The sequence below is a fragment of the Tyto alba genome, unplaced genomic scaffold, assembly GCF_018691265.1.
Source record: "Tyto alba isolate M040663 unplaced genomic scaffold, T.alba_DEE_v4.0 Super-Scaffold_5, whole genome shotgun sequence".
Classification (NCBI taxonomy): Eukaryota; Metazoa; Chordata; class Aves; order Strigiformes; family Tytonidae; genus Tyto; species Tyto alba.
Window position 1 is genome coordinate 4,638,783 of NW_024881326.1, and position 27,815 is coordinate 4,666,597.

At 39.4% G+C, this 27,815-nt stretch overlaps 1 protein-coding gene across 2 annotated transcripts in view; it reads left to right on the top strand.

The window, feature by feature from the left end:
- The window catches only part of COL4A6 (collagen type IV alpha 6 chain), a 137,076-nt gene that overhangs the window by 62,889 nt on the left and 46,372 nt on the right, over positions 1-27,815 (top strand). For both annotated transcript variants that reach the window (XM_032995950.2, XM_032995952.2), the window contains exons 4-5: positions 22,873-23,007; positions 24,295-24,339. In XM_032995950.2, the coding sequence (XP_032851841.1) occupies positions 22,873-23,007; positions 24,295-24,339 (180 nt within the window). The remainder of the gene's footprint in view (positions 1-22,872; positions 23,008-24,294; positions 24,340-27,815) is intronic.

The window sequence follows — 27,815 nt, forward strand, 5'->3', positions numbered from 1 at the left end:
TGAAGATTTTCTCTTCAACAGAGAGACAAACAGGAATGAGCAGGGAAAAGGAAGGAACATATTTTTTTTCCCCTCTTTTGCTGTATCATGGTGTAGTTTGCCCTGGAGAAAAAAAGCAAGCTATGTGTCCCTCAAGGGTGGTAAAGCCTGAATGGTCCTTCCATCTTGTGCAAGAAGTTTCTTTGAAATCTCCAGATACGTGATCCTTTCCAGACCTCCTCTTTGAGCAGCACAATTCTGCCATGTTCCCAGGCTGTGACTTGCAGTGCCACATCAGGAGAAACATTTACAAGTGGTGTCCTTGCCCTTGCAAAATGGGTTTGGGATTTTTATTGTTATTTTGTAAAATGTCTTAATGACTTCTGAGCAATTGTGGTGCTTGTATCTGTTTCAATGATGTTTCAACGTTTAAAGACCTGCAGAGGAAAATGCAGTTTACACAGAATCTTTAATTTTTTCTTTTTCCTCCATCTTACACATTTTCAGTAAATGCATCTCTTGGCACAAGGGAAATTGAAGTGGGAGTGTGTTTCATTTAAAAAAATAACATCCTTGTTAAATAATCCTGCACTTAATTAAATTTCCTCTGTTTTAACTGGACATAGAAACAAATAACTGACAAACAAAAATAAAGATTATTGAGGAATACTGATTTACCTCTGATAAGAACCATCTGGCATGTACATAATTAATTTTTTTTCACTTATGCTTTACTAACAAGCTCAGCATTTGGTTCACATTTCCTCTTTGTACTTTTAGGCTTCACTCATAAGCAACCCATAGATTAAAAATATTTGACTTGAAGCCTAAAGCCCTGTTTGTAGGATTTTTTTTTAATCACTTCTTTTATTATATATTAGAAAGCATATGGTACAACTGGCTTCTGCCTAGTAAGTATGCAAACACAAACAAGTATCCTAGTTCCCTGTTCGATAATTATGAGGGTGCTGAAAAGAACACAGTGACCAGTTCCCACGTTGTTAATAGTACAACTGCAGTTATTATCTTGGTAGCCAGCTATGTTAAGAGGGGTTGCTTTCAGTTCTTCAGACTATGGCCATAAGATTCTTAGAGGACCTGGCAAAAGTTATCTTGGAAAAGTTGTTTCATGTTTCGATGACTGTTGTCATTTCCATTTATTGCTGGTCTCAGTTGTTTATCCTAGGGCTGTGTGGATTGTCCTCGGGAGTGTAGACCTGAGGCAGTGGTGTGTGACTTGGCACACCTGGGATAAGGTCATCATGAGTACAGGTGTGTGACTTGGCACACCTGGGATAAGGTCATCATGAGTACAGGTAGCTCCCAAGTCCTGTCAGTGCTCATTTCATGCAAGTCATGTCTTTTAGAGAGGGCCCGCATCTGCTTCTACTTCCCACACCAGTTACACTACGTAACTGCAAGGCATGTTGAGTTTTATGGTTCAGGCTAGGAACTTGGACCCATCACTTACAAGCTGCATGGGAATGAGTGTGGTATTTTCCTTTGCAGTATACCCCAGATTATGTAAATCCTACAGCTAGGCACACACGTGCATCTGCCTGCTTGGATGCCAGCTAAGTGCAAGCTTCAACTTGGCGTCAGGTCTACATTCCAAACACTGTTGATCTATCTTATATGTTTACCACTCAGAATGGCAGAGCATGGGGATGGAGTTTAGCTCAAAGAAGAGCCTGGTACTGTGTGAGGATGGAAATTCTGTTAATAAAAAGGCAGCTGCCATTCCTGATAAGTCTATAATTTATGTTTCTGCCTCACTTTAGAAACTAAGTTGCATCATGGGCACACAGAGTGAAAAACTGGCTTTTTGAAGGGCAAATTACCATCCCCAGGAGTCTGACTAATCCTGTTCAAGATACGTGACAGTGTAAATAATTTACTTTCTGCCTGTCCTACTTGTTACTTCTTAAAATGATCCTCTGGGATATTAAATGTAAGTTGATTCACAACAAAGAGTTTAAATAATTTCTCACATACTTATGTTTGGAGATGTTGGTCTGAGAATAGATGTAAAGTAAACTGTGAACAGGAGAGTTATGAAGCTTTTAGGCTTCCATGGGATTCCCAGCTGCTTTTCCATCACCTCAAGAGATCAGCAATAGAAATATCCCCTGTAAAGAAGCTGCCTGTTTTCAGTGTTTGATTAGTTAAGGAGCACTGCGGTGAATATGGTTTTACTATATTACTGTTTCTGGCATATGAAAATTTGAATGTGGAAAAGCTCTGACAGAATTACTGTCTTTTCAACCTGTGTTAAATCACAAGGCCACACAGAAATGGTCTGATTTTATAGAAGATGAAGAGAATTAATACAAGATATGGGAAAGGAAATGTTTTGCCACTCACCTTTCAGTGGTATCTTCCTGAAGGAGAGTAACACAGGAATGAGAAATTCCTTCTGGGAGGAAATAGTACATTTTTAATACCTCTAAATTTTTGGCTGCTCTTGGTCCCATCTGAATTGTCTTTTGCAAATACTTGTTGTGACTTTAGACTGAGATTTTTCAGAACCCTCTAAGAAGGGTTCTACAGTTGAATAGAATTGAGTTCTTTGTTCCCAATAGAAATGGGATTTGGATGTCTTAATATCCTTGGTCTTCTGCTGACCTGTTGTGAGGAGCATAGCTGTTTCATTTCTTCTGACAGAACAGTGACCAAGGATGCCTGTTGTGCCAGTAGTCTTCACAGGGTGGGAAGGACTCATCACTTCTTGCCCTCTGATGGGATCTCCCAGTTGAATGTCCCTGCCAATTCAGTGTGTGCTTCTGCTGTCACTTTCCCTGTTACCATGGGTCCTTTTCTTTTTATTTCCTTCCCTGTAGCATTGAGGACAATACACTCTATGGTCACCCCTCGTGAAAAGAGAGGAACCGGTTCAGCTAGATAGCGTTGAGTCCTCCCTGATAGCTGACAACAACCAGGTTGCACAGGGGAAGCTTTCCAGCACTGCTGGTACTAAATTATCTTGCACTCTTAACTCAGGTACTGAAATGAGAGTCTCTAGGCATGTGAGTTCTCAGCATTCTAAACAATAAGAGCTGTCAGGAGACACTCAAGCTTGCAACATAAATACAGAGAGAAGGAGGCTAAAATGGCCTGCTTTTCCTGCCACTGCGTGTGTCACCTTCAGCATTAGTTGTCATTGTCAGACCCAAATCCAGCAACACCATTGACAGCCTCACTGAAGACACAGAAGCATGAACAAAAGCTGAGGGCAATCAGGACATTGCAGAATTAGGTCTTCAGAATAAACTTTTCTTCAGGCAGTTGACGAACATGTTTGAAGTTGTTTAGTTTTAAGTAACGTGACTTGCAGGTCCTTGTTTGAAGTGGCTGGCGAGCCAGTCCTTCGGCAAGCAGGGTATCGTGAGTGTGGTGGCATCTGTTTTCTGTGGGGATACATGAGGCACTACAGCATCTTCTTTTAGTGTCTGCCATTGGTTTTTAACTGGGGTCATTTTCTTCTTTGGCAATAGAAAGGAGCATGTTGCACAGGAAACTTGTCTAAAGAGCCTTCAGGAAAAGGCACTGTCAGGTGAGAGGAGGTTGCAAAATTGGACCTTATCCACATGTACTCTTCAGAGTACAGCCTTCATCTGGTCCTATATATTACGTTATTCGTGAAATACATCAGCAAATGTTTATAGTCAAGGAAAGTTTGTACTAACACTGTGTCATGCAACTAATCTACTTACGTTATAAATAGGGAACACTAAGTTAGCTCCATTTTGCTCCAGATGCAAGCATCTCATTAAATATTTATACATGGACTACACTGTTTACTTTGTACCTCATAGTATAGTTGTATTGGGAAGATCCAGAACACCTGGGTTTTAGTGAAGTCTGAAGCAAACTTCCCTTAAACTTTCCAAATTAAAGATTAAGAGCTCACTGAATTATTTGGTATATGACAGGAGAGTTTTAAATGGAGAAGTATCAGTTCTAGAAGTACATTTCTAAAATTGCGATTAACCAAATATTGGTGAATACCAGATCTTGATTTCACTCTGGTTCTGCTGCATTCCTACACTTTTCAGATTGAGAAGTATCAGACATATCAGAGAAATACCAGACTTCCCTGTGGTTTAGCTTTGTTGGAGGTGTCTTCTGTATACTAGTGAAAACCAGTTGTGTAGTTCTGTAAACTACTGAAAACCATTAAAAAGTCACTTGGATGACTTCAGTGACGCTATTGTAGTTTTTTATAAAAAAAAAGTAAATGAATGAGGTCCTGGACCACAGTGTTACAGGTGTGCTGGCTATGTAAAGCACCCTTTTTTTAAGAGAGGCTGTAGATCCAACCTTCCTTTCCATCTTTAGGCATAGCTATACGTATGTAATCTGATACCCAGAAGCAGAGATTAGTGGGAGAACAGTTTCACTGACTAGGCAGAAAGCAGAAAAATGCCTGAATTTATTTTGCAGAGGATAATCCAGTTTCTTAGTGTTGAAACACTGATTGCCTGTTTGTTTAACAGTTCTGTAACTTGAAGAAATGTGTAAAAACTTTAATGTTCTTTAAAATACAAAAGCATGAGTGAAAAGCTTCACTGATCTGTAGAACAAAAGCTATCACTATTCAAAGTGAAAGCTAGTTATTTCTGTGCAATCTTCCTAGGTGATGCATTATATTAGAGAGACTGGGGAACACTAGTTTTAAGCCACCATCAGTGTGTTTTTTAGTGTGCTCACTAATCTTGCTCACTCTGTACAACACTGGAAGCGTTGCTGCTGTCCAGTCATTCTGCAAATCTAGCAATAGCTTGTCTGATCAGCACTCACCTCCAGCAAATACCTGCTTACTTCACCATGAGATGTGAACATAAAGGAACATTAACTGTTTCTCTTGAGCATAGCGGCCTGGGATTTTAGACAGCTTTGAATATAAATGGCCTCTGAACAAATTTGCACATGTTTCTAAAATCTAGTGCCCTTTGCTTGCTCCTAAATGTCACTGCATATCAAAAACTCCCTACCCTAATTCTTCCTAAACACAACTAGCTATTCAAGTTACAAACTTTGGAAGGTTTCCAAAACCATAGCAACCACCAGTTGCTTGTCAGAACTAGTAGAGTTTACTCTTTTTTGCTAAACATATAACATTTGATCTGATTTTAGCTTCATGAAGTTAATGCTTTAACCACTATGTTCCAAGAGTGAAGGAGCCTTGTTCTTGCAAGATGAACAACTGATAAAATGTAGTTATGACTAAGAATGTGCTTTGCTTTTTTCTGGTGAGTCTTTCTGAGCTAATACTTCCTATGTTTAAATTAATTTCCAAATATTTTGCACAAGTTTTGGAAGTAAACAAAATCTACAGTTCTAGGTATGTACTCTTAAAATCTGCTTTGTTCCTGAATTTGTTTGGACAGGATTTAAGAGTTGTATGTGCTGTATAAAATTTGCATTCCAGTCTAAACAAAAAGTGTATTTATAAATTGTCTGCTTAGTTTAATTTCTATGGTTCTTGCCATGCAACGCACTGTTTGAGATACTATTCTCTTGATATATCAGTGTAAAAGTATCAGAATTTCCTAATACCTTTGTGTTGAAATGTAACCAGAAAATTGAATTGCAGAAAAGATTTTGTTTAAATCAATTACTTTTTACTTACTTATGACTTGATTAATTTTCCTTGCATTAAACTTGCATACTACTGCAAGTAGTACAGAGATTTCCTACACCATCTCTGTAGAAGAATCAAATTATTCCAGTAAATTAGAAATATATCTGTCCTGTAACAGCTATATTAATGTGGGAGGTAAAACACTATTTCTAGCAGAATTGGAAGACACCATCCAAACAGTTCATATTTTAAAAGGAGCATTTGTGCAAAGACTCTAGTTTCTTTGGTCTGATGATTGTTTTCAGTATTTATAGTACAGCAGGGCCTGGGGCCTCAGTTACACATCAGGATCAGTTGTACTTTGTATAAACAACAAAAAAAGCCTTGCACCAAAGAACTTCCCTTTAAGCATTAAATTTTCTGATTTTTGGAGAGAAGCACACAGCTGGGACAAAACCATGGAACTGTCCCAAACTGTAGGTGGACACAAAGGCAGATCTGGATTTTCATCCATCTGCTTTCAACTGTGGAGCATTTGGACTTAGTGTTCACTGCAGATGTAATAGGGATATTTAAAGATCCATTTAATGGATCCACAATATAATTAAAATAAAATGAACCCCAGTATACACATGAGCAATGTGAAAGGATAAGACACTCAAGAAACATGAACCAGAGGAGGAGTCTGAGAGTACATTGGTACAGTTGGATTCAGGCAAGCACGTAAGCAGCCTCTACCCTGGAGCTGACTCTGGGTTTGGAGTGGAGCGAGGCAGCACACAGCTGTCCATACATACCAGGTGAATGTGCTCTCAGAGTGTGCAAGCTCTCAACAGAATCAAGGAGCTATAAAAACAGCACAAGGAGCTGCCGTATGTCCTATTTCTAATCATTAGAGCATGAGTCAAGTTTTAGCATTCTTTTGTTTAATTTAGAGAAAGATAGATCACTAATTTGACCCTTATTGGATGGCTGAATGTATGTAGATCACATAATCTAGGTAGGTTTACAGTCAGTGGTGCAAGATATCTTCAAAACAGTATTGTCTCTCCATGAGCTGGCCTGCTGAGTGCTAAATACAGGTGGGGATCTGATCTCTCTTGCTTTCATGGAAGGCTGCTGGACTTGGAGATACTTACAGAGAAAAAGCCTTCAAAGCTGCTGATATGTTGAAAAGGATATGTATTTCACATATTGCCTCAGTGGAGAGGAAAAAATAGTCGGTGTTAATGGTTACTTGTTTCTTTAACACATACAGTATGAGCTGTTAATACTAGGTAGTGTAGTGATAGAAAAAAAACTGCTATCAAGGTAAGTAATACTGATTTAATACTGGTAAATTACTATCTGAAGAACAGAAGTTCCAGATTTCTTCCCCATTTGCTGTTGCATCCAGTAACACAAAGATAAGGAAAATGTATTTTTCTTTTATTTGTTCAGCGAAGAGAAAGTTTTTGGATAGTTAAATTTTACTTCCCCAGGATAAGATAGCTGTTATTCCAGCTGACAGGTAAGAGCTTTGACACTGCAGTGTTACTCGTATCAATAGAAAAATTTGTTTCTGGAAAGAAAAGAGAAGTTGATGCAGCTTTTGAGACTCAAGTGAAATCCCAATGTTTAAGATGGAAGTCCTGTGCTTGGGCACATCCTCTGTGAGAGCTGGGAAAATGAAACCCAGGCTCTGCAGCCTCCCTTTCCCATGGCCACCTGTGAAACTGCCAGTCAGCATTTGTGTGCATGTTTCTTGACATTATTGTTTGGAGCAATAGTAAAAGCAGGGAGGTGGCCACCAGATTCACATAAAAACCAACTATCAAGAGTCTCCCATGTGCATCCTCTGTGCTTAGTTTCGCAGTGGGGGCAAGAACACAGTCTGTTCCCTTACCACAAATTGAGACACTTCACTTATCCTACATGTAGGACTGTTTGTTGGCTTATGGGCTTCCCTTGTGTGTACTCTTCAGTCTGTGCTGCAAACTGACAGTGGACAGTATAGCTGTGCCGCCTCTGGATTTTTTACTGTTACCTCCTTTCTTTTATTTCTTCTTTTCCATTATTCTGCCTTTAGGCCTTGACCCTTTAGCCTTCCTCAGTGGCACAATTCCTCTCAGGCTTTGATCAGCAGGCACTTGCAGAGCTGGCATTTCCAGTCAGTGGTGGATGTAAGAATATTTCTACTAATGCTGATTCAGCCAAGCAACAATCAGCTGTGTTGGCAAGGGCAATGGCAGTGAAGGAGTGGTGCATACTAGGTCTGATCTTCTGCTTCTGACATCAGGGTTGGATTTCACTGAAGTCGTTATTTGTCTGTATTGATGTCGATGAGAAGACACTGGAGTCTTCATATGATCTAAAACTCCATAGAAGTGTATGTTTATTCAGAGATCCAGATACAGAGAATGTATTAACTCATATTCACTGTTTTACTGTTCTTGCTGGATAAAAGATAGGTCACTATAAATACCTATGGGGATTATGAACAACTTAATCAGGTGTCTGAAGGGGGCTGGTATGTATGTGACTGAAAGCACAGTTTATTGTACACCATGCAAATACAGCATGGTATGAGACTTTAGAAAAATATCCTATGGAAAAACATTGCTGTGGTTTAACTGAAATTGAAGTCACTTCGTGAACAAGGGAAATACAAAGTCAGTTTGTAGCAGTGATCAATAGAGGATTCTTTTTTCTCTATTCATTTCAAGTATGCTTTGCTTATTTTTCTCAAACAGCAGTCTAATTATTGTTCCCTAGCTGGTGGCTCTAGGGAAAGGGCTTAGAGTAGTTTGTGTAGCTCAACAGTGGCTGTTCTGGCTGCAAAAGGAGCACTGGCAGCAACTTCCAAAGAGTCCTGCTGAGTCTGTGCAGACCAGATCCGCTTCCAGTGCTTGTCTTCCCAGGGTTTCTGGGGGTTTGCAATTTTTCATGAGCTGCTAGGAGGCTATTTGCAGATCTAAGGCAGTTTTGGTTCCTCTAAAATGATGTGTCATCATGTTGGCATGTAGTAACACTACCCTTTGATGTAATAGGATGATGCTGAACCAAAGCATCACTGCATTGTGATGTCCTAGTCCCCATTCGGTAAATTTTGTTAGCAGAATTTGCTGTCTGAAACAAACCCATTAAAGTGACTATATTGGGAACTTTATATCTCTCAAGCCCTAAATGATGCCTGTCATTCATTCTGCTCCAAGTGAGTACAAAATACAATGAGAAATGCAATATTATCTTTCAGACCAGTACATCTACATTAACTTAATTAATAAAAACTGGAAGATGTCAGTATTTGCTGTTTGAAATGAAGAATATATATGCAGAGAGAAGGAAACCAAACAAAATGGTAACACCTACTATCTTAAAAAAAAAAAACCAAAACAAAACAAAAAAACAAATGAAAAACAAACAAACAAACCAAAACAACTCAACTCATGTTTGTGAAATGTGCTGTCTCTCTCTACAGACTTTTCCCACCCAATTTCCATGATTATACTGTCCTGGCTACAGTAATTCTTTAACCACTGAACTTCTAAGTAGACTTAGCCAAACCTTGGGAGTTGCCAACCATCTGTAAGTTACAACTGGGTAAAGACTACTCTCCTCTGTCCTATTTAGACATCAGAATTAAGGCCTACTAAAGACTCTTGATTTTTCAAGTGAGAAGCAATATGACTTTTGTATGTACATATGGATAAAAGGTATTTGATGTCCTCAAGGTGTTTAAATTTATGGTGTTATTTCAAGCCCTTTTTTCTTTTGGATGTGTAACTCTTAAGCATTTCAAAAGCAATCAGAAATAATTCCCAGCTTTGATTAGCAGCTAATTTAAACCAACTGATGAGCTACCATACCCCTCCCTTTGGCTTGTTGGTATGTTTGTTTAACTGCAGGATACATTCCTAACCCTTAGACATTTCAGTTCTACTTGGGTACAGTGAAGGCCATTATCTGGCTTGCGGTCTGTCAGAACAGGGAACATTTTCTACTTTTATTTTAAGAGGGAAGAAGCTGCTGAGCTGCTTTGGAGAGTGGGCTGGTTATTGTCTGTCTAAAGCTCTCTAGACCTGTGTGCAGGACAGCACCAGTCAAGTTATCCTGTCATCATACACAGATCGCTGATTATCACACACCAGTGTTTGTGATCTTCTGCAGCACTGCTTCCTTCTGTCTCTCATCAAGGTCCAATGAGCACAGACCGTGACAGGTAAAATCTTCTTCCAGACCTCAGATGCTCCCATACAAAGAGCCCTGCTTAATCCCTAGCCTAGTGTGTAATTTAGTAATCTGCACGGTCATGAATTCCAGGGATATATGGGCAGGAAGCGCAGGGCAGTGTGGGTAGCAGGGCAGGCCTACAGAGTCATTTAAGTCTTTGTTGTATTGTGTAGCAAGGGATTTTGGGGACAATGAGACCTGTCTGTCAAAGATTAAGCAGACTGGAAGTGTGGTTTATACCAACAAATGAATGAAGCTTTTTGGAGTGTTAATACAGCCACGTAGTAAATGTCCAAGGATTTAAACATACAATTTATGTGATGACAAGCAACATTGGAATTAATCATTTATTCTATATACCTTAGCCAGTGGGAATTCAAGTAGGTGAAGAGTTCATTTCCATCCTTATCTTGATCAATATGCAACACTTATTAGGAGAAATTAAAAATCCTCTATTTTTTTTCCTCTCTCTGACTTTGGTTTGAAGTTATTCTTACTAATTGCAGTTTATTCTCTGACACTGCCTGGTAAGCCAGCAGACTGGTACTTCTTGTTATCAGGCACTGCAGTAAAATTTTGCCTGGACCTGCTCCGCTTAAGCCTCTAGAGATAACTGGAATCTTGCCAAATGTTATGTTTGCAGATTTGCAGGCCTGACTACCCTCCACTCCTCCTGCTTTGGTCTGTATATGTCCAAGCAATGTGTAGATGAGAATTCACAGGCTCCATTTTTTCCCTTTAAAGTGAACTGTTTACATGTTTGGAAAACTCCCCTCGGCTCTACTGTGTAACAGGTCTCTGGGAAGTTTTTGCTCTAAATCTGCTATCTTAAATAAGCAAATGGTTCCCATCTGAGTTTTATATCTTGACTAATATTATCTGTTCCAACAGATAATTTTGTTTTTAGCAGAACCCTGTGCAAGGAAAGCTGCACAGTCCTTTCTGAAGTGCCAGGAACATGCTGGGAAGGCTATGGGAGGCAAAATGTAGGGGAAACTGCTTGCAGAGAATCTATTGTTCGCCACTGACCCCTTACTGGACAGATCTGTGAATGGCCTACTTTCACCGCCTGCCTTCTAACTAGAAGCATCCTTTGGGGCTGAATGACCTTAGTGGATAATGAGAACTAGAACTTTTTCTGTGTTTCTCTCTTGTAAACAGAATGTTTAGCATGTGGAACATGGTTTGGTGACTAAAGGATATTTTTTAAATGTGTGTGTGGTTTGGTTTTTTGTTTGGGTTGTTTTGATTTTTTTTCCTTCCTTTTCAAAAAAAGGGTACTATATTCACCATATGAATAATGTTAATACATGATGTGGTAGTAGGGCTTAGAGGTAGCTCCATGCTGCATAGATCAGACACCAGCTTCAGAATTACATTGTACTAAAATTTGGTTGTAATAGCACAAAGAGTGGATAGCGGATAAGGAAAGGGACATAAGTAATACATCAGTAAGAACAAAGGAAACAAAGATTGTTTTTCTGGAGCATTGCTTTACTTGTGGCAATTTATAGATATACATTTTCTGTGTAACAGTGAAATTTTATAGGATAATTAGATGTTCCAGTATGATAAAAGTGAGCCAAAAAAGCAGTATTAAGATCACGATCCAGAATAGGTTAGGCTATGACTTGGATGGCAAGTTAAGTTAGAGGAAATGTTTGGATTTTACATTCAGCTATCTCAGCATCTTACAAGCTTGTTCTTTCAGGAACTTGTGACAAATTGAAACTCTGAAGGGCAAGATTGGATACAGGCATTTAAATCTGCTTTTATAATACCAATGTTCTGCTCGTGATCCAAAATCTCTATTGTTCATATTCTAACAATTCACTTTACATTCTGCAGAAACAGAGAACACAATGACAAACATTAACAAGTTATCTTTTATTTAATTATCGTATTAGTTACAGACGTAACACTACAACTATGTTTTCTTCCAAATATTAAAATAAATCTGTGCTATTTTAGTTAGCATTAAGTAGTTTCTGCAACCAACTCATCTCAATATGTAAATTATTGCAAAATGCAGCAAGACAAACTAACACACTCTAATAGTCACATTACTAGCTAGGATATCTGGTGATAGACAAAGAGAAAAGACTGAGCAACTTTTATGAAGATTCAAAGGCAAGCTGTTAGATATGAAGATTATTCTCTTAGTAGATAATTCTGCAGCATTTAAACCAAGATAAGTTGTTCTGCTTTACTTGAAGTACGGTGGAAAGGTTGACAGCAACACAGGAAACTTCAATAAGTGTGAAAACCAGGGGAGTAATAGTCTCAGTAGAGCTACAGCTGCTGATTAACAAATTAATATGGTATTACACTATCTCCATTAAAATGATCCTTTGAGAGAAGTTGTTGCTCTAGAGTAATTACCATGGAAAATAAATGATCAGTCTCCTTTGAGATGTCATGTACTACATTGTCACTTTTTGCACAGATTACATCTAGTTGTTTTTTTTTCTAGAATCTGTTCAGATAAATTGCAGTCCAGTGACATTTCCAGTTATCAGTTCACTGATACAATTAATTGATAGCCACCCTCAAAGTAGAAGTAGCAACTCGAGTGGAAAAGTCTTTGGTATCAAAGACAAAACTGTTTTCTGTAGCTGTGGTGCACTGAGTGTTTCTGAGCTATCCAAATACCCCATTCAGATTGAAAGTCTTTGCCTGGAAGAAAACACTTTGGAGGTTTTTGAATCTGCAAAGTAAGCAGATACTTGGAGTGAATTTTCTTCAAATGACCAAACCCCTCCAACCCTTCAAAATAATTTTAAAACATGTTTGGTTTGGCATTACATCAATCTGGGAATGGATGACTCTAGCCCAGACTGCGCACTCCGGATCTGGGTCTAAAATTGCCCAAAGAGAGGGAACATTGCTATTGCTAGCCCAGAAAAAAAACTAGATCAGGATCTTGTCTATCCATTCCAGTGTTTAGCAGAGAAACCAACTGGTGACCATGAAATAATTGTCCTAAAGACTGGTACCCTTTAACTTCTTCCTGGCTCTTGTTGATTATTGTGTGGTTTGAAGTGCGTGAGGCATTAAATCTTTGCTAGAAGTCTTTAATTGACATTTTTGCAACTGTTCTTGTACATTGTGTTCTCCTCTGTGTGGCTCTTCCTGTAAAAATACTCCTAAACTGGTCTTATATGCATCTTGTGGAAATGAGTTCCCGAGAATAATTGCCAGGATTTAAATATACTGGGAGCTTAGTTGAGCTGCTGATAGAAACTAAAACTGGGTGTAGCTTATCTGTAGCTGAAACTGCAGTAAAGGGCTCCAGTGAGTGAAGCTTCTCTAAAAGGTTCATGAACTATTTTTTGTTTTTAGCATGAGGCCCTTTAGAAGGGCCAAGAAGGTATCATGTAAATGATCACTAGACCTCTGTAACTGTTCCCATGCATAGAAACCTCAAGGGTTTTTTGGTTTTGTTTTGTTTCGGTTTTTTTTTTTTTTTTTTTTTATTATTACTGATTTCTTCATCCTCATTCCTTTCTTTACTGGTTGAATGTCATGTTTGGGGAAGTTCTCGTGCAACAGGACACTCTCTTTTCTCACAGCATGAGGGAAATGGAAGGCTATCTGTAACATCCACCAAGCAAGAAGGGGTTTCCGTAATTCCTTTTCCGTCTCTTCATCTCACGCTTCTGGGTCTGTTACTTATCTCCAAGTTATCTCCTTATCTTTATGTTTTTGGGGAAGCAGGACGTGTCTTGACTGAGCTTGATTTCCAGTTCCCAAAAAGACAGAGAAAAGTAGTCAAATGTCGTTATAATGTAGTATCAGGAATTGTGAGCCAGTGGAGAGGTACTTTTGCCCTTTTTATTAACAGTTCCCTATTTTCTTCCTTCCTGTCTCAGTCTTCCATTTTCAAAATCCCTCAGCTCTAGGTGGGTGCTGTTGAGGCTGATGGACAGAGAATTCTGCGTGTGAAAGAGTTGCCCACTGAGATGTGCAGTTCCTCCTGCTCCTTTGCTTCCTAGGGAGTTGAACTACCCCTTTCTCAATGCCCAGCCCGGACTCTCATAGCCAGCGCCTTTGTGGGATGCTCAGAAGTCAGCGGCTCTGCCCCTCAGTGCCACAGAGAAGACCAAACCATCCTATCTGCCAAGGAAGTGTTGTACTGGGAAAATGCTGGTATGGGCAGTTTCTTCCCACTAGATCTACTCCTTGTCCATATCCCTGTTCTGTCTCTGAGGAAACAGTAACTTTTTACAGCCTTTGCTTGCAAGAGGAATTAGAAATTTAAAAATTGGGTTTGTTGTAAAAGAAAGAACTGGAGAGGAGCCCAAAGCAAATTAACAGATCTGGACGCAGCAGACCCTGAGGAGGTTTGGAGTCTGTTTGGCTTCAGCATGTGGCTGAACACTCCCTGCCTTTCTAGATACAATGTCCCTTTAATAGTCTTAACAGGCCTGACACTGGCAAGATTTCACTTGTTCAGTACACTACTTAATACAGCTAATTTTCTACTGACAACATTTTTTTGCAACAATGAATCTTCTGTCACTTGAGTCCAGATTGGAAATGCCAGCCAGAGAGGGAGGTAGCAAAAAGTTCATTGTAGCTGTTCACTTAAACAGTTCTTTAGAAACACATAGGGCTTTTTTGGTTTGTTCTGTAGGGTGTGAGGGCTAAGTGGAAGGGAAAATAACACAATGCTGCATGTTCTTCTTTCCTCATGAGCCCCTAGCAGATCCCTGAAAAAGTTGTGTGTTGTAGCGTGTATCTTAAGGAGAGTGGGAAGCTGTGGTTACATGGGCAGGATGTGACTGCTTATGAAGTCACTGTAGTTCAATATCAGGTTTCCCCAACGGACTTCTCTAATATTTCTAATTAGTGTGGTATCTTCCTCAGTAATGAGTTAGGTAAACTCCCTGTAAATGGTTTGTGAAAAATCGTATGCTTGATCTTAGCAAAATTCTTGGAGACGCTATATATATTCACATATATATTGTATATATGTATATACACATATAGTTCATACTGCAAGGCCTGTAGCCAGGTATTGGAAATTGTATAAGTTCAGTTAATAAACCCCAGTGTGTGTCTGAAGTATGTATGAACATCCATATTGTTTGTTATGTGAAAAGGAACAGGTACAAATTATTAAAGTATGAGATAAAACTAAGTGATCCCATTTGATTGTCTGATTGAAACAAGTTATTGAGTAAGAGACAACTTTAACCACAAAATGTAAAAGCAGACTGCAAAGTGTTTCTGAGGATAGTAAAAGTACTGCCAGAAGTAAGGATAGTAAGACTGAAGAAGAAGAAGAAAGCAAAGCAAAGCTGACAGTAATTGTGGGCTGCCCTCCTTTGCAGGTCACACTTGTGCCTAGAATATCACTATGGATTACTCAATAATTAAAATTGCTTCATTCTTCTTTTAATTCACACAGTTTTCAGTAATCATGAAAACTAATTAATAACCAGTTAGCTGATCCTTTGCTAGAGCAATAGCGATGTAGATACTTGCTGTTGTGTATCACCGTAAAAAGGCTTTACTGGCCTGTAAGGGGCAGAAAAAAGTTGGCAATAGAACCAATGGCATGTGCAGATCAGTCTGGTTAGAGAAGCACTGCGACCAAAGCCAGTAGAGTCAGGGGCTGTGAACCTCGCTTTTCATCTGACCTGCCTCCTGGTTTGGGGACTGTACTGAGAAGCTGCCATTTGGTCATTTTTTACTGCCATGTTCTCACCAGAGACAACTTGTGCACATTCTGGGGAAAAAAAATGCTTTGCGTATGCTACCTTGTCTACTTCTCTGTACAGCCATCAGGAAAATGGAAAGAAGTCCTAGATAAACCCTGTGTTTTCTTCTGAAATAACTAATTCTTTTGTATTAAAATTCAGCTGAGGACTTGTGCTGCTGTCAAGAGATGTACACAATATTCAGAAGTGCCCTTCCCCCAGTTAAGGGCAGGAAAATGTTATGACAGCTGTTGTCCTACATGAACAGGTCGGGGAACTGTAAAGGCTTTCTAAAACATTTTTTGGAGATTAGGCACCAAAGACTTAAGGGAGGGAAGATGAACTGAGGTTGCAAAAGACCATAAAATCTCATAAACCATTCAAACCTTTGGCTGTACTATGCTCTTTTGTTAAATAAAAAAATGCTTAGTTCATAAGTAAATTGAAGTCAGTTAGACCTAACTTGCTCCAACATTTTTGCTAGGATTTCATAATCATGTAATTCATCCTTCCAATGTAAGCCCTATTTTTTGGAATGTTGATGAGTGTAATGTAATGCCAGAGCTCCATGAGGTGTGGGAGCAGTTCCTGCTTACTGTTACCTCCTCCTTCATGCCTCATTTCCTCGGTTGCCCCTAAGTCAGGCTTAAACACGTGTGTGGTTTCAGAAGAGTAGTGCCAGTTGTCAATCTCATATACTGTCTACATGAATTGCTCTCCATTTATGTATGAACCTAGCACTGCCCTTCCAGTTTAAAATACAAAAAGGCCCTAAAGATATCAGTCAAGCTAGCAAAAACCCCTTTTGCTGTGGCAAGTAGTGAAAAGTTCATCTCAGATGACTGTGGATCACCTGAGCCTCATGGCCAGTTAGCTTAAACAAACACTGGGTAAGCTGGGGATTCAGGGGTGATCAGCTCTGCTGCTGTGATACCCCAGGATGTAATTCATCAGTATCTAGTCTCTGCAAACTGTAACTGGTTCATGCAGTTTCTGCTGAAATAAAGGCATAATTCTGAATGACAGTCGTGAAAAGGGCAAGTAAATGTCATTCAAATATATAATGCAACTCCTTAAAAATAAACTTTAACTCATATTTTTCATACAATGGTTATTCATTTCATTGAAATACAATGTAAGTCATCACTATGCTTTTTAAGTCCTGCTGCTTGTTCTCTATTTTAAAAAATCCCCACGAATAATATCTTTATATTTCTGTAGTGCTCGTCACTCTGTAAGATGCTCAGTGTGACACATGGATCCCCCTCTCTCCGGAGTGCAATGCGGGAAGGCTGTCGCCTAGCTGGCGCGTCTCACAGATCTTACAACCCACAAGTTACTTTCACTTACTTCCATGTTATCTGTGTCCTCTGTGGCCTGGAGCCTTTCCACATGCTCTTACTTCTTATCTAACTTGGACATTTCAGTACATCAAAGCAAAAGAGTAATTTGAGTTAAAGTCATCCTTTTTGACTCTCTTACATTTTTGTAAAAAGTAGTTTCTTTAAAGGTTATGAAGTATTAAATGGAATAATTATTTAGATTTAACACTGAGTCACTCCTGGCATTGTCTGTGGTGGGGAAAAAGGCAACAGTATGTGGTCTCTTTGTGTGCTTTAAGTAGAAATAGCAAATATGTAGAATTGATTGGATCAGGATGTTCCATCAGAGTTTTTAACTGGAAATGGAGCATTCTAAAAACCAAACTTTTCAGTGATTTAAATATCCAATTTAAAAATAAATATTTTTTTTTTAAAATGTCCAGGATTTATATGGAGTTCTATATTTTATAATGCAGTAAACCTTCCATTGCAACTCTATTTCTGTTACTGAAGAACAGGATTCAGGAAACAAATAGTTTATGGAATCAAATGTCATTAAATTTTTTTTAAACAGTTTAAAAATAGCATGTAAAACTATATATATATATATATTTTTATATATAAAAGAACGCACACACACATTTTTGATCACCTAGATTTTCTACTTGCAGTCATGTTTAGTCAGGCTTAGTGGAAATAACAGAAGTATTTTTTGAAAATGGAGTTTATCACATGAACTAAAATTGGAAATTATTATGAGAAACAGCCTGCAGTTGCTCATTACTACATTAAAAGATTGCTCCTGAGATGACCAGAGCAGCCTTGACAGTCTGCAGTGTGAGCATGCCAAGCACTGCTTCGCATAAACAGAAAAATTCTAAAGTGACTTATGATATTAAAGATTTTCACATGCTACAGGAATAATTTGTCTCTTTTCTTAAAAGTTAATGAAAAAAAAACTATTACCCTGATATCCTTCCTTAAAAAACAGAGAACAACAAATAAAAAAACATGAGATTTTTTGGGAAGGTGCTGAATGAATTAGGATTGTTGCACAGGATGTTTTTTCCGATCCATTATTTCTCTGTGTGTTTGTATACTGTTTTGTGTATTCATCTCATGCTGTGTGGGTAAAAAGCTGTGTAGAAGAACAATAAATTATGACAGAAATAAAGAAGCCATTTTGAACAAGACTTTCCCTCATTTTTTAGAAGAAAAACTGAAGAATAATTTTCTTTAAAGTACAAAGCATTTTTCAGTAGGGAAAATAATTACTTACTCTGGAATGTGAGCAGGGCACTGGATACCTGACCTGTAATTTAGGAAAATAGTGAAGGGTTTTTCATCAGTAATTATTATTATTACAGTAGAACTGTGGGGCCCCGGTTGAGACCAGGACACTCTTGTGCTAGGCACTGCCTATCTAGCAAGAGATAACCACTGCCGCAGGAATCTTGCAGCAAAGGCAGGGCAGACTGAAGACGAGAAGGGAAGAAACGGAGGTAGAAAGTAGAAGTGGTTAGACCAAGGTCATTCTGCTCACTAATGGACACAGCTGCCTCGCACCTATAAGTCACCTATAGACACTTCATCTGAGTTTGGAGTGAGTCGTGTGTCGCCTTTTGTACCGTGGGATCCCTGATCAGAGAGAATGGCCATGATTTAAATGGGTAATGTCATTTGCCTGTGTCAAAGAGCATCTCAAAGGATCAATGTCTTGTACAGGCTATCTTGTACAACATGAGAAATGGGTATGTAGATCTTCCTTGAAAGTTTCGGGCAAGATTCTGCTTAGTGTATGCAGTACATGAGAACATACATTTTTAGGGCCATGATGACTTAATGGTTGGCTCTTTGGTTTGTCTTAATGTAATCAACTGAGTATAAGATGCCTCAGACTAAAAAGCATTTGCTTGTCAAGTGGATCTTTCTCACTAGCAGCTTTTTGTGTCAATAAAACATTGTTTATGGGGGAAATAAAGGATGAAGAAATAGCATGAAGAAGACCCTTTTTAAAAATGTGGTCACTGAATTCTCATAGAGAAGGAACTATGCGTTAGTTTGAGAAAACATGAGCATCTGTAAATTCAGTTGTTCTTTTCATACACTGGACCTTAATTTCGCTTAGAAAAAGAATAATAGTGCTTCGCTGCTTGACGTATAGCAGTCTACGAATTTACTAACTGAAGTAGGGATCAGTCCTGCCCTACTTGATCGGTAGTATTCTGCTTAGTTACTGGTCCTGCTACACTTATCTCACTTTGTGAGTTCCAATATCCTTTTTTGCTGATGAATCACTGAACTAGTATTTTATAGTAAGTGAGGCTAGTAGAACTGTCCCCCAAGTAAGTAAGCACTTGTATTATTTTTTGTCCCTGAAATAAGGGGCATATCCAGTGGTTCCATACCACTGCCACTTGTATTCATTTGCACAGCAATAAATCAAATAGATTTACACTTTATTCTCCAAGCTTACAGAGGCAATGGGGAAAAAAAAAGAATGTATGGAATTTGCAATGCTATGTGTAGCAGCTCTGCTTCAGTGGGCGAAAATTTATGTGGGGTATTAGAGTTGGCAAAAGGGGCAGGGACAATAGAGAAACTGTGATGTATTTGACTGTGGTGTGGCAGTAGAGAGGCCCCATCATTACCCACCATACTGGCCTTTCCTCATGACACCCTGGGATGTGGATGAATCTAAAGGGTGAAAGGAAGAAGGCACATGTCGCAGAACCTTTTCCATCTTGAAAGACACTGCTATCAAATTATATTTTTAGGCCATTCTGTTTTACTGCCTTCTTCAGTGTGGTGATTCAGAAGCAATGGGATGTTTGTATCCCAGCCGTTTTTTCCTCTTGGTTCCCACACATTGAGAATGGAAACCTGAATGTCTGTAACAGCTCTGTGTTTTTAATGCTTTGCTAAGTGCGTAACAGAGATGCATATGACTCATATTGAATTTGTGGCACAAACTTGGTCAAAATCCTGCAATTATTTATGGAAGTGCCATGGTGCATCAGGAAATAATGCCATTTTTTACCAGTGTCATATTCATTACAGAGAGACAGGCATCTCATTTAGTGCTGCTTGTGTAGTAAAAGCCTGGTGCACAAATATGTTTGAGAATGCAGGTCGTGGTTTTCAAATATATGAAATTCTGGTGGATGTTTGAGAAAACATTCACAAGTCACAGTAATTTCATAGACTTTGTCCTTGCTTGGTGTTACTAGCATTCTATAATTTTCCTCTTTTTAAAAACGGTTGTCATGCAGCCAGGAGACCAAAGTGATAACATTTACATTAATTACTATTGGCTTTTTTACAGGCTACTGGAATGTATATATTGAATATAAAAGATTAAAATAAGGATCTCTGTTGATTCACTGTAGTTTCTGTTTGATGTAATCCATGTTTTCTGTTTAAGCTTGTCCTCACTGCTAAGAAATGTTTTATTTTTTTTTATCCTTTGGATAAGTAAGAGCAATCCTGATGCCCAAGCACAATAAAGACAAGGCACTTAACTTTTTACCACAAGGTAAACTCTTTGAGGTCAAACAGTAGTTCCACCTGGCGTTGAACCCTGTAAGTTTACTTTGTGGTAAAACCTGAGTCTTCATTGTACTTTTATCCTGGAATCGCTCCTGCACACCACAGTGCCTGCTCTTTATAATGCTTTTATCTTGGGACAGTTCATGGGAGTGCTACTGACTGACAAAAAATGCTGCTTTTTTAGCAGTGGAGGCAAGTCCTTTGTTTCAGCATAGAAAACGATTTCCATCCACATAGACTTCAAAAGAAACAGTATGAATTCTTGAGAGCTTGATTATCATGGTATAATCACATTATCAGAGAGATTAGAAGCACTTTACAGTGTCTTTATGGTTTAGTGACACTCTCAGGCACTGGACAAAATCTTCAAGTGCTGTTAAAACCTTTCTTCTAGGGCACTAAGGCAAAAAAAGAGCTTTTTTACCTATAGGTGAAATCACAGACAACATGTTTCATTCTGTCAGCTGCAGAACCGAACACAAGCAGAGCATGTAGTTACTGGTGTTTACTGTCTCATCTAGATATATTTCTCAAAGTGTCCTGCAGCAGAGTGAAACAAAAGCCTCCTAAATTTTAATTCCTATCAGTTCCAGTCATTTTGAAACACTGTCATTAACCAGGCAATCAAACTAATTGAATACAGAAGTGTTATCAATGATTATCCATAGTGTGTTTTCTCTAGAAACCTTGCCGGACTCTTGGAAGCTGTTGCTGTTGTGGGTGGTGGCTGGCAATAACAGTAACATGCCCATTTTTAGGGGATGTGTCTCCATTGCTGTGCTGCCTTGAGGTAAACAGTCCACAATCCACGTTTTGTGAGATGTTGCCTGAAAGGCTCTGAGTAGCTTGTGATTATAGGAAATTTAAAATTTAAAGCTGAGACTGAAAGCGAGAGCAAAGTATGTGAGTTTTGTAACATGTTTCTTGTGTCTACGGTTGCCAAGGACCACTGAATATTTGGGGATTAATGTTATGATCATATGGTTCCCAATATAAAGGATTCCATTGATAATTAGTCCAGAGTGACGAAAGCTAAAAATAATCAACAGAAAAGCCTTTTCAGATGGGAGTCTGTGCCTCTGGAAGGGCACAGTATGGACAGTGTCTAGACAGAAAAGGTATGAAATATAAAACATGCACTTGACCTCAGTTAAAAGGCCAGGATGAAACAATCACAAAAGAGTGACGTGGGGGAATTTCTGCCCTTTAAAAGAAAACTACTTCAGTAGCAAAGAAACATTAAATATGGAATAAAATGTTTTAGCCTAAACGTACTAAATATGATCCTGGAAAAATAATTTTTAAAATCAAATTTGTTTCACTTTGCTTGATTATTAACATGTAAAAATGCACTTTTAAATTAACTGTTAAGTCTTTTACATGACAAGCCATGGAGTCAGGACTTTGTATGTCTCCAGCTAAGATTACTAAAACACTTGCAGCAGGGAACTGCATTCCTTCTGCTGTTTTAAGGAGTTAGAGGAATAGAAGGGAAACACACTACCATGGACATGAGTGTAGAGAAGAATTGAAAGGAAGTGGATTTAATTTTTTTTAACTTCCTCCTCCATTCTGTATCTTTTAATATAAGGCTTGATTCTTTGCATGGATAACTTCATATAATCCACTGACTGTCTTGCCAGTAGAAAGCATAGCCCTAAACTGCTATTTTCTGCTGATACTTTGAGACCTTAGACTCCGTTGATCTCTTTCATATTCTCTCAAAATGAACCAAATGAAAAGTACAAAAATGTTAGTACAAAAATCTGTTAAGCCTTCAGCTGCCAAGAGGCAGCTTCTAAGGCTAATAAAAAAATCAGAGTACCTATGGCAAAAGTTTTTAAACATTGTCTTGTTTCAGAAACATGTACCAGACTACTCTGCACATCCATGTAGTGATAGAACAATAAAAGTTCATCAATCGCATATGAATCTTTGCAGTTATAGAAAAGGCTGCCATCTTCAGGCAAGGCTCAGTCATTGCACCCTTCTTTTTGTGCTCCAGAAATCAAAATCCACAGCCACGAAGGTAACCAGAAGAGCATAGTGGACTCATTCTCAACCTTAAGCCAACCACTGTACCAGTCTCAAATACTCTCAAGTGTGCTTTTGGACTGCACTGTGACCTGTGCACTTCTTGTATCTTGTGTTATCCTTTTGTTTTTCTTGATCTAAAGCATAAGCAAAATCTTTTTTCACTATGCAGCTTGGAAATAGAGGTGCAAACTCAAGAAGCAGCAGCCAGTTTGATCTCAAAGCACTGTTGTCTTTCCCTGTTCCTTCCTACAGCAATATGGGTAGTAATAAACCTTCCAGGAAAAAGGGGAGATTTCTTACCATTACTCATGACTTACCTGAAATAACCTCTAAAAAATCTTTGTCTGAGAATGTACAGAGAAAATTTTAGGATGTCTTAACTACCCTGAGAGGTATCGAATTGCATTAAAGATTGAGTTGCATAGAGTAATTGCAAAGGAGTTTGTGAACATGGTGCATTGACTTATTTTTTCTTGTATATCAGGGTCGACCAGGACCTATTGGGCTTCAAGGACCAATAGGTGCACCTGGATTTACTGGCCCAGAAGGTTTACCAGGAGCAAAAGGTGAGAGAGGAGCAGTGGGACCTCCTGGACCAGCTGGACAGAAAGGCGACAAGGTAGGCTCCACAGTGACTTTTCTGTCCCTGCAATAGATTTATGGCCTTGTATATATTTTTGAATGAATAAAGATAATCTTGGACTATCTGCTCAGGGGTAGGAACACAACAGTATTTCATTGGTGTCTTTAGAGAATCCCCTGCTTTTATTTTTGAATAAGAATATGGTTTGTAAAGCTGATGAACATTGTAGCCATCCTGGTAGATGAACCATAGCCAAATGAGTATTGCTGTTGTAAGTAGTCTTTTACGTCACACATCCAGGGATAGATGGGTGTTATTCACACCATGTTCAGAGGGACATGGAGCTGGTTCTCGTGTAAAAGATCCTTAGTTGGTGTCTAGAAAAGCAAAGGGAATGAGTACTAAATGAAACATGCCATTCAGTTTTGCATGTGCCAAGTTACTTATAACAGAAAGAATGTTATAAACTATGTCATATTAATTGGAATAACCCATAAGGTATGGGTGTCAATGAATGCAATATGCAAGAATGGGCAGAATGACAAACGTAGAAATGACTTGATGCCCTTAGGATCTGTTCTACTGTCTCTTCTTAGGAAGGAAGTACCAAAAACAGAGTTTGGAGCTAGTCAGAAGAATGAATGGAAGTATGAACAAATATTTTCAGTAATAAAGAGTGGATATATACGAATACTTCACCTTAGGGAAAGTTTACATTATGCACCAGGCATGTGTTCGCACCGTGAGTTTTGGGTTGCATGCAGAGGATTCGCTGAGTCCCACTGCATAGGCCAAAGCGGTGTATAAGCTCCCATCACATATCCTGACAGAGGTTATGTAATGGAGTATAAAATGGGGAGGTCTGATTTTGTCTGCCATCTCAGCCAGGGGTGGTCTGAAGTTAATATAGTGGTCTGCATATATCTGGGTAGTGCTGTCCAAGTATAGACAGCAAAACCAGTAAGTCCTGTTGAAACTCTTGGAAGGTCAAGTATGATACGGAGAGTTAATCTTATACTGGATTGTTTATTTTCCTGGCATCTTGTTTTCCCCAGATGTGCAGTAGGAGATTATATTTTCACTTTAAATTGCCTGATTAAAACATTCCTGAAACACTCATTTGGCATCCAGTCAAGCTCAGATGCTCAGTTCCTATCTTCAATGACTCCTGTGGTCAAAAAGAATCCACATGAGATAGTTTGCTCCTTTTGGTTTTGAAAGTTAAAGTCCAAGACTGAAAATGCTGGAGTAAAAAGCATCTCACAGGTAACTGAAATGTACATATTGATGAAATTAAATATAACACATATTCTTTTTCTTCAGGGCCCAATGGGAGTTCCAGGATTTCAAGGCATCAATGGGATCCCAGTAAGTTTGCATATGTAAATATAACTCATCAGAACATTAGTCACAGCCAAAAGCATGTAAGCATAGTGAGTCTGTCCTAGCACATGCATAGTGTATCTTGCAAGTGCTTTCTTCTCTCTGGAAGAAAACGGCAGTGTTTGTTAGACTACCTGGTGATCCCATGCTGTTTTGTAAGATGTTTGGATCCTATTATGGGATGATAGGAAGCTGATACATATCAGGAAGTGAACCTGAGTTACATGGGGATCCACTGCATCATTGATAAGCTTTTCTTTCAGCACCGTGTTCTCTCAGCACCATGTCTAGAAAACAGCATATCATAAAATCACAGACTTAAGGAACTGAAAGGGACCTCAGACGACAGGCATGATCAGCTGTGCTTCAGGCCAGTTTTAATATGTGTTTCCTAACCAATTCTTAAAACCTTGTAATGATGGAGATTCTAACTTCTCTGTTAGAAAAGCTTTGCTAATGCCAAACTTCAGACTTTTTTTCTACAGTTTAAAACCACCAAAAATTATGTGCCTAGAGTGTTTTGACCAGCTTTCTTTTGCTTTGGTTTTCCCCAGTGATTTTTGCAAAGATGTCTACAGACACTTTACCTCAGGGGAGTTTTAGCTGGGCCAGCTTTAGAAGTTGTCCCAAACGTCCTTGCTCTCTCTACACTACTTAGCTCATCCTGCTTTCTCCTGCTATTAGAATTCCTTTTCTTTTCTTGATGACATTTTTCCATCTTCTGTATCCTTGTGCCTTCAGACTATACTTATGCTCTTTCTAGTCTTCCCCACTTCCTCAGCTGGCCAAGAGCTCCAACAGTTGAGCTGTGTTTTCTTACTTCCTATCAAAAATGGAATTGTTTTGATAGGTTGGCTGAAAATGCACAGTTGGCCCTGTAAATGAGCTTGCTTGATTCCAGTTCCTTCCTGGCCCTTATCCTTCTCTCCCACTCTGCTCATCCTTGTCTGTTTTCTCTGTTGCTCTACTCCCTTGCTGCTATTTTTTTCTTTTCCCACCAGCCAACTCTCTAGCTCTGAAGAGAACAAGCTGTTCCCATAATACTTAATTTAATTGAACACACTGTGGGAACATGCTGTTCTTAGGGTATTTTTTCAGATGAGGCTCTGGAGAAAGGGGATTCCCAACAATGAGGGGAGGCAGAGATACAGCAACAGCCATTGCCAGGTAGTTGGCAGCAACAGGCATTCCAAGGAAAGAGTGGGGGAGGTAAATGAGAGGATTCAAAGCCTCCAGCATATGCAGATCTACTCTATCTGCTTTACAGTATTCTGCAGGTGGGTGAATGGGAAAGAGGCAGATTTTGCTGCTCCTGAACAGCAAAGTGCTCACCACTGTGGCTCTTCTGTGACACAACTGCAGGACAGAAAAAGGGGGGAAGGGAAACTAGCTCATACTGTTTACATTCTAGCCATTGAGATAAAAACTTCTATTCTAGGTTGGAAATAGCAACCACCACTGCTTGAGAAAATATTTATACTTTTTCCAGTTGCACTTCAGAGTAGGGGGAGTAGTTTAGGTTTGTTGTGAAATGTATACGAACATATGCACATTATATGAATGTGTGAAATGCAGAGCGAAGGAGAGGGGGCATGTGTGTTCGGATACACGTAAGAGAGAAGTAAAACTACATTGCTATCTCTGCACAAGAATTAACATCTAAATATCAAGAGAGATGCTTTGTAGTATGCAGGTATGTTAGCGTGGGCAGGTATATTTTAGTCATGGCCAGAGGGCTGCAAGGCTGCGATACAGAGGGGAATCCCACTATTGACCTTAAGGGAAGTGGTGTTCCACAGAGTTCCCTGGGGGAGTGCTGGTGGCAAGTAAATCATGTTGTTGCAGCTGGCCTGACTAAACCCTTTAACCTAGTAAATACAGCAGCTACATGTGTTTATTGCTAGCCTTTCATGTCACACCATAGGAAAAACCCTCAAATCCTTAGCCCTACTTGGGAAGTTTATTTTTTCCTATAGGACAAGATTCAAGGACACCTCTGGCAAAGGCTGGAACTGGAGCCGGAAGATGTACATAGCTTTTCATGAACTGTCCAAGGAGTTCTAGAAGGAAGTATTTCTATGAGAAGTGAGCCCTGGTCTGTACCATGAAAGCTAGAGCTACATGGAAGGGCAAAGTTCCCTATTTTGTGACCCTCCTAGAGGAAATGCAAGCACTTGGAGATGGCTGTAAAAAAGCCATTTTGCCTTAGCAATCCATGCAGCTGCTTATTCAATTAGTTTTTTGTTCACCCTTAATTGCATTTGTTTCCCTGGTTTTAAATATTTGTTGAGCTCTCCTGTTGGGATTGCCTTTGTGCTGTTTGATTTAGAAAAGAGGCCCCTTGGGATCACAGTGTTCGTGTACGAGCAAGAGTCAGATAAAGCTAGGGCCTAGATGAACAGTTCAAGTTTCCTTATCTGTCTTACAGGGAATGTCTCCTTTTGTGAGAACAGGGAGCACAACTGATCTTTCCGGCCTGTGTTTTAACTCAGGTCTGTAAACTAGTCACCCTACTGTGCATAAGTAAAGCCTGTAAAAGTCTTCAGCCTTAGTCAATTGAGGTGCTTGTTCTGAATTGGCACACCTGCTGCAACAGGAATTAGAGGAGGTGAGAGCAGTGAAACTATTAACTGCTGGTTTTGAGGTCAAAACAGCTCTTTAAATCAGTATTTTAAATCCCTGGGGAAAAGGTTAATTTAAGCAATAACTTTACAACTCTCAAGGAAGTCAGTTGTGGATGCTCAGTATCTCCTCAGGCAAGGTTCTTAAAAGAAAACATCATGAACTCTGATAGCAGATTATCTAGAAGGTAGGAAATCCTGTGGATTTTTTCCTAAAGCAAAAGAGACAGCGTGTGTACATGTGTGCATGCATGTCAGTCTGTGTCACGCTCTGGCTCAGAACCACAGACATGGATGCCATGGGATTAAGTGACAGGGCCACAGATTTCTTTAATACACATAAGAAATCACTGTGGTCAGCATGGTTTATGTCCTCTCTTTGCGAGCCCTTCTCACGTATTAAGAGGATACCAAAATCCTTTGGGCCACTTACAGAGTGTGTTGGTCCAAGGGCTAGGAGATCTCACCCAAAGAGTTTCCCAGGACATGAGGCCACCAGTCAGCTGCCTGCCATGGGCTGGCTCTTGGCCAGCACTAAGGGCTTAGCAGCTTGGCTCGCTGTTGTCTAGCTCTGAGGGGCAGATGTTGACCGTTCAGCTTCACTAAACCCTACAGCTGGTCACCTTATGTTGTAACCAGATACATGCGCACTTGTCCCACATAGCTTCTGGTTTTGCTGATGCTGTAAACAAAGTGAAAGACCTGATAGACATCGAGCACTCTGGCTTCCCTCTGCAGTCCCAGACTGGCCCATCAGAGTCTTGCTGCCCTTGGCTGTGACATCCCACGTGGTGGAGGAGGGTGTTTTTCCACTGATTTGTTCCAGCTTTGGGAACCAAA